Genomic DNA, 6,845 nt, shown 5'->3' with positions numbered 1-6,845 from the left:
TGAAGGTGGGAATATCTACCTTACATGGTAAGTATTTAGCACACTGACTGACACACTGCAAATAAGTTCTCAACAAAGCTGGCTATTAGAAATCATCATCACGGACTTCCCTGGTGGCACAGTGGTTAAGAATCCGCCTGCTTGGGCTTCCCTGGTGGCGCAGTGGTTGAGAATCTGCCTGCCAGTGCAGGGGACACGGGTTCGAGCCCTGGTCCGGGAGGATCCCACATGCCGCGGAGCAAATGGGCCCGTGAGCCACAGTTACTGAGCCTGCGCGTCTGGAGCCTGTGCTCCGCAACAAGAGAGGCCGCGATAGTGAGAGGCCCGCGCACCGCGACGAAGAGTGGCCCCCGCTTGCCACAACTAGAGAAAGCCCTCGCACAGAAACGAAGATCCAACACAGCCATAAATAAATAAATAAATAAACAAACAAACAAATAAATAAATAAAATTAAAAAAAAAAAAGAAAAGCAAGTACAATGAAATCTTAGTAAGACCCAAGAGGATATCCAATAGTCTTGGGTTATTAAAAAAAAAAAAAAAAAAGAATCCGCCTGCTAACGCAGGGGACACGGGTTCGAGCCCTGGTCCAGGAAGATCCCACATGCCACGGAGCAACTAAGCCCGTGCGCCACAACTACTGAGCCTGCGCTCTAGAGCCCACGAGCCACAACTACTGAAGCCCTCGTGCCTAGAGCCCCTGCTCCGCAACAAGAGAAGCCACCGCAATGAGAAGCCCGCGCACCACAATGAAGAGTAGCCCCCGCTCACCGCAACTGGCGAAAGCCTGTGCGCAACAACGACCCAACACAGCCATAAATAAATAAATAAAGTAAATTTTTAAAAAAAACCTACAGCTTTCATGAATCTTTAAGATTTGATTTCTAAATATGAGAATAGCGTTTAAAAAAAAAAGAAATCATCATCATCATTATTTGAATGGTGATGTGCTGCCATTGTATATATGGCTACTGTACTGCAAAAAAAATGGTTAAAAGTAATTATCAACATAAGGCATATACTTATACCAAGGTACAGATAAAGACAAAGAGATATCAGAATATGAATATGGAATGTGTGAGATTAACTTGGTTCATACAAAGGATAAATGTAAATTGTATGATGGATGAATGGAGGGTAGTCCTGGGAGCTGCATGTTCAGACTGGATGGAGTCACCTACTCTAGTAGATGCTAGTTTAGAAGACGTCCCCGAGGAAGCAGGATCAATCTGTAAAATCAAGTAAGTCAGCAGTTACTGAACATGTACCATGTGCCTAAGACTGCAATAAATTATGAGTAATTTTTAAAAATTAAGGATAAGATATAACCCCTAACCTCAAAAACCCTACAATCTCATTGAAAGGATTATGAATACAATCTAAAATAAATTATGAAATTCTGAATTGCAGACTGTAAGTTCAATAAGTGCCCAGAAGGGAAAGAGCTAATGGGTTAGAGTCCTTGGTGAGAAATTCATGGGAGTAAGGTTGGAGTGGGATGCGTGAAGGGGGAAGAACTTGAAATAGATAAAGGATATTTGAAAGAGGAAAGGACTGGGAGTTGGGAGCACCCCAAAGATGCCACTCCAGAGGTATCCTGGTAAGAGGAACCTCAAAAATCAATTCAACTTGTACAGAATGCCTACTGTGTCTGGTAATGTGTTATATACTGAGGTACAGAAAAGAACAAAATAATCTCTGTTCTCAAAGAACTCAAAATGTCCTGACAGAAAACTAGGAAAATGAAACAAAAAAGTTATCACTGACAAATGCTATACTATAGGGATGGTCATTCCCAAAGGGAATTTTGGAGCAATGGGAGGGCAGGCAATGGACAGGACTCTATATTTACATAGAGGGGCAGGGGCTTCTGTGTGAGTGGCTTTCTAGAGCTTAGAGCCCTTTGGCCTCTGTTCGTCTACCCTCAGTTAGCAGAAAGGCATCTAAATCGCAGTGCATGATGAAAAAGTGAGCTGAGAGCCAGGATATGCTTTTAGGAGTTAACACTTGAGCCGGGGCCTGAAGGGTTAAGTAGTGACTGCTGAGGGGAAGGCAACGTTGACAGAAAGAATAGCAAGTGCAATGACACTGAGGCATGAGGGCGTGATAGAATTTAGGAACCCTACGAAGCTTCCTGTCCTCCCTTCCCATCCCTCCACCAAGGTTTGCCGGATAAAATACAGGATGCCCAGTTAAATTCAAATTTAGATAAACAACTAATAATTTCAAAATACAAGTATGTCCCAAATATCGCACACACTCTGGGCCCCCTTCAATTCATCCTAGCTCGGGCCCCCCCGGAGCCCACAAACCCCCTCGGTATTACCCACGAGCTGGCGAGGTAAAGCATGAGAAACCATCACAGGTTTATTTTTCCTTCACTCCTATTTTTTTTCACTCTCGGGTCACCGGCCCAGGCCTGAGGGATGAAGCTCGAAGCTCGCTCCGCTTCAGGGGTCAGTCTCCATCAACTGGAGTTGAGGCGGGGGAAGTACGAGGTCACCCACAAATAACACTCGCCCAGCTCTGTAAAAATACCTCCCAGCGCCGGCCTTCCGGGCAAACTGAAGTCGCCGGACCGGAAACCCCGCCCCCGCCGGAGGAGGAGAGGACGCGAGACAGCCTGTCCAGAAGGAAGGTAATTCTCCCGCTGGGGCCACTGAGAACCCAGCGCTGGCGTGCGACCGGAAACAGGACGGGGGCGGGCTTTCCTGCCGGAAGTTGTCGTCCCGCAGTTGTTTCGGTCGGCAGTCTAGCTGGTAGGAGTAGTGCCGGCCAAGGAACTGCCACGGCAGTTTAGAGCTGGCGACTGAGCTGCTGTGGTGCAGTCAGGTCATGAGCCCGACCAGGCACTGGGGAGAGTGGTTCCTGAATCTGTGGGTGCCCCCCGCCGGGGTATTTGGTGTGGCCTTCCTTGCCCGAGTGGCCCTGGTTTTCTATGGGCTCTTCCAGGACCGGACCCTGCTCGTGAGGTATACAGACATCGACTACCAGGTCTTCACCGACGCCGCGCGTTTCGTCACGGAAGGGCGCTCCCCTTACCTGAGGGCGACGTACCGTTACACTCCGCTGCTGGGGTGGCTCCTCACGCCCAACATCTATGTCAATGAGCTCTTTGGAAAGTTTCTCTTCGTCAGCTTCGACCTCCTCACCGCCTTCCTCTTATACCGGCTACTGCTTCTTAGGGGGCTGGGTCGCCACCAGGCTTGCGGTTACTGTGTCTTTTGGCTTCTTAACCCCCTACCTATGGCCGTGTCCAGCCGAGGCAATGCGGACTCAATCGTCTCCTCCCTGGTGCTTATGACCCTGTACCTAATAGAAAAAAGGCTCGTCGCGTGTGCCGCTGTATTCTATGGTTTCGCAGTGCATTTGAAGATGTATCCGGCGACCTATATCCTTCCCATAGCACTCCACTTGCTTCCGGAACGCGACAGTGACGAAGGCCTCCGTCAATCCCGGTATTCTTCCCAGGCTCGTCTGTATGAATTCCTGAAGAGGCTGTGTAATCGGGCTGTGCTGCTCTTCGTAGCCGTTGCTGGACTCACGTTTTTTGCCCTGAGCTTCGGTTTTTACTACAAATATGGTTGGGAGTTTTTGGAGCACACCTACCTGTATCACCTGACCAGGCGGGATATCCGTCACAACTTCTCTCCATACTTCTACATGCTGTATTTGACCGCAGAGAGCAAGTGGAGTTTTTCCCTGGGAATTGCCGCATTCCTGCCACAATTCATCTTGCTTTCAGCAGTGTCTTTCGCTTATTACAGAGACCTTGCCTTTTGTTGTTTTCTTCATACGTCTATTTTTGTGACATTTAACAAAGTCTGCACCTCCCAGTACTTTCTTTGGTACCTCTGCCTCCTGCCCCTTGTGATGCCACTAGTGAGAATGCCTTGGAGAAGAGCTGTGGTTCTCCTGACGTTATGGTTCATAGGGCAGGCCTTATGGCTGGCTCCTGCTTATGTTCTTGAGTTTCAAGGAAAGAACACCTTTCTGTTTATCTGGTTAGCTGGTTTGTTCTTCCTCCTTATCAACTGTTCCATCCTCATTCAAATCATTTCCCATTACAAGGAGGAACCCCTGACAGACAGAACCAAATATGACTGATAGATGCTCCAGTTCTTCTGCAACTTCCATTCTGATTGTTCTGAATGGACCAAAGAGAGCTTTGGAAAGAATTTTTTTGAACATCCTAAGCACTCTAGTGAAACTTCAGTTTAGAGCATAAGGCCCTATTCCAACAAATTTAAATGAACGTTTGCCTTATAAAGGGGACTCAGTAACTGAGGTCCACCCTTTAGGAAATCTCAGGACTTATTTATCAGGGACATGATGGGAAGTAAAGGTTACTAGTTTGAAAACAGAAGGGCTGATGAAATTATCAGATGCTAAAAGGTTTTCGTAGAAAATAGAGGAAACATAAAGTCAAAAAACATAGTCTAAGCCAGTATTTGTCCCAGTATTTATACTGTGGTACTGTCTGAAGCTGTCTTATCTTTTAACTCCCACTTTTTCGTTCTGAAGCTTTCTTGATAACTGAAAACTCATAAAATGTTCCTAAAGTACAGCTTTTAGGTATGAAGTGTTAAGTAATGATGCTGTGCTTAGGTTGGGAAAGTTAATTCTGTATTAAAAGTGGGGGCTTAGAAGATAAAGAATCCAAAGAATTTAAATTGTCATGTTTCATGTATTTGTTTTATAACTTAGTTTTTCAGTGCTTAGTCCCAGTGGTAATAGACTGCTGTTTGGTTTTTTATAAAAAGGATTAAATTTAAATTCATCCATCTTTAAACTTTTCAGCATATTTTAAAATAGCATCTTGCTTTTATATGTTTGAGGTCACACACTGTAAGGACATTTTAGAACTCTCTTTTACCCCTTTAATTTGCTGATTGCTAAAAAACATATTTCATTTAGAGCTTAAGTTAATCAAGTGTTATCAGTGTTGTAAAAATGATTAGTAGGTTTTAGGTGGTAGAATATTAAATTGTTAATAAGGCATTTCCCAGCTTACAAATACCTTACTTGTGAAAATTCCATGATAGGAATGGAGGCCTGCATGGGAGGCTCCTGGAAAGCATAAGAAGCATCCTAATAGCCATTAGTCTTTTTTAGACCAGGAAATTGAGGGAGAGATTGTGGAAATGAGGCTTTGGTGGCCAGATCCATTTACCTTATTACTATAATATTTCTAGGAAAAAATGCTTTGTGAGTTTCAAACAAGCAAGCTAAAAAAAAATTAAAAAAAAAATAGCCTATCTAGGTGGCGACTCCCTAACGCTCTAAAATGCATTAGCAATGAGTGAGTTTGAGTTTATGATTTTGATATTAAAAGATGAGTAATTTAACAACATTGTTCTTTCACAGTTAAAAAGAAAAACAAAAACCTCCGGAGAAGTAGTATATTTCATGTCAGTTCAGGCCTAAAAAGCCTCTGAGAATAGGATGTCTGTTGGCAGGTCATAATTAAGAATGCTATTACTGGCAGCACTTCTTAGATCGATACCTTTTGCGACCCACTATTAGAAAGAAGGGATGAATGGGTGGCTTTGCATGGGTTGCTGTTAGGGTGAAAATAGCAGAGACAATTAATTGTTGAGGACGGTGACCTTTCTTATAACATCTTGTTTCATATCCCACATTAGATATTATCTTAAGGGCTCTTTGTATATGATTGTTTATTAGTGGCCTTCCAGCCATGGCATTCGTACCTTTTTTTTCCCTTCATCCCTTTATAATGATAATTAAAAAATTTTTTTTCTGGTAGAACTAGTGGGAAAAGGGAAACAGAAAGAGAATTCCAACATCTCATTATAATTGTCTTTTTAGTATCCCTGACTAATTTTTTTTTTTAGAGGAATTGCTATCTATCTATTTATTTATTTATTGCTATTTATTTATTTATTTATTTAGGCTGTGTTGGATCTTCATTGCTGTGAGCGGACTTTCTCTAGTTGCGGCGAGCGGGCTTCTCATTGCGGTGGCTTCTCTTGTTGCGGGGCACGGGCTCTAGGCCAGCAGGCTTCGTACTTGTGGCTCACGGGCTCTAGAGCGCAGGCTCAGTAGTTGAGGCGCACGGGCTTAGTTGCTCCGCGGCATGTGGGATCTTCACAGACTAGGGCTCGTACCTGTGTCCCCTGCATTGGCAGGCGGATTCTTAACCACTGCGCCACCAGGGAAGCCCCCTGAATAATTTTTTAGTAGTCACAAGTGTACTTACTTACTCATTTCCTTATTATTATTATTTTTTACTTTAACATTCTTTGTTGTGCTTTACTCTTCCTATTTACATTGAAATTGCTGAATAATATTCTATCACATGGATGTTCACATTGTAAATGCATCATAAGACTTTAAACATTTTGCATGTTTTAGATCACTCCCTTAACGTTCTTAGAAGTCAGTGGAGTTCTGTTGGGATCTTTGGAGGGAACTGCAGATCCTGCCTTACAAGAAATTCTCTACCAAAGAACTGCAGGCGTTTCTTAAAAGATGCAGAGAGTATTTTATAGCTTATATGCTGAGAGACATTTAGTAAATTAACTCAAGAAATGATTTCATTTGGTCTCTTGGGTTTTTAAATTTTTTTCATTTATTTTTGTGTTCAAGTTTTGTAAAATCTCTTTTGTCTTCTTTTCACTTGCAGTCCTTTGGTTTCTTTATTCATCCTGTAATAACACTTTAAAATTGAATAGCACTTTGGCTTATTTCCTATATGATTTTTTTTGTTCTTATGCCACCTCTTAAGATCAATATACCCATTTACAGATAAGCATTAATTATTAGCATATGAAGCATGGTTCTCAAGATGGTCTGTGTTCTAAACAGAGGGACTGCATTACTTA

At 43.1% G+C, this 6,845-nt stretch overlaps 1 protein-coding gene across 1 annotated transcript; it reads left to right on the top strand.

Moving 5' to 3' along the window:
• The first annotated feature begins 2,735 nt into the window (after window positions 1–2,735).
• Window positions 2,736–6,568, top strand: PIGM (phosphatidylinositol glycan anchor biosynthesis class M). The gene has a single exon (XM_059902730.1). The coding sequence runs from the start codon at window positions 2,836–2,838 to the stop codon at window positions 4,105–4,107; it is 1,272 nt and encodes a 423-aa protein (XP_059758713.1). The 5' UTR covers window positions 2,736–2,835; the 3' UTR covers window positions 4,108–6,568.
• Window positions 6,569–6,845: the final 277 nt, after the last annotated feature.

This window comes from Balaenoptera ricei, chromosome 1 (assembly GCF_028023285.1).
Source record: "Balaenoptera ricei isolate mBalRic1 chromosome 1, mBalRic1.hap2, whole genome shotgun sequence".
In the NCBI taxonomy this organism is placed as follows: Eukaryota; Metazoa; Chordata; class Mammalia; order Artiodactyla; family Balaenopteridae; genus Balaenoptera; species Balaenoptera ricei.
The sequence above is the reverse complement of the archived record's forward strand: the minus strand, read 5'-3'. Positions and strand labels throughout refer to the sequence as shown.

Bases quoted from the DNA above. Each gene is read 5' to 3' on its own strand.
- PIGM (XM_059902730.1), top strand. From the start codon at position 2,836: ATGAGCCCGACCAGGCACTGGGGAGAGTGGTTCCTGAATCTGTGGGTG.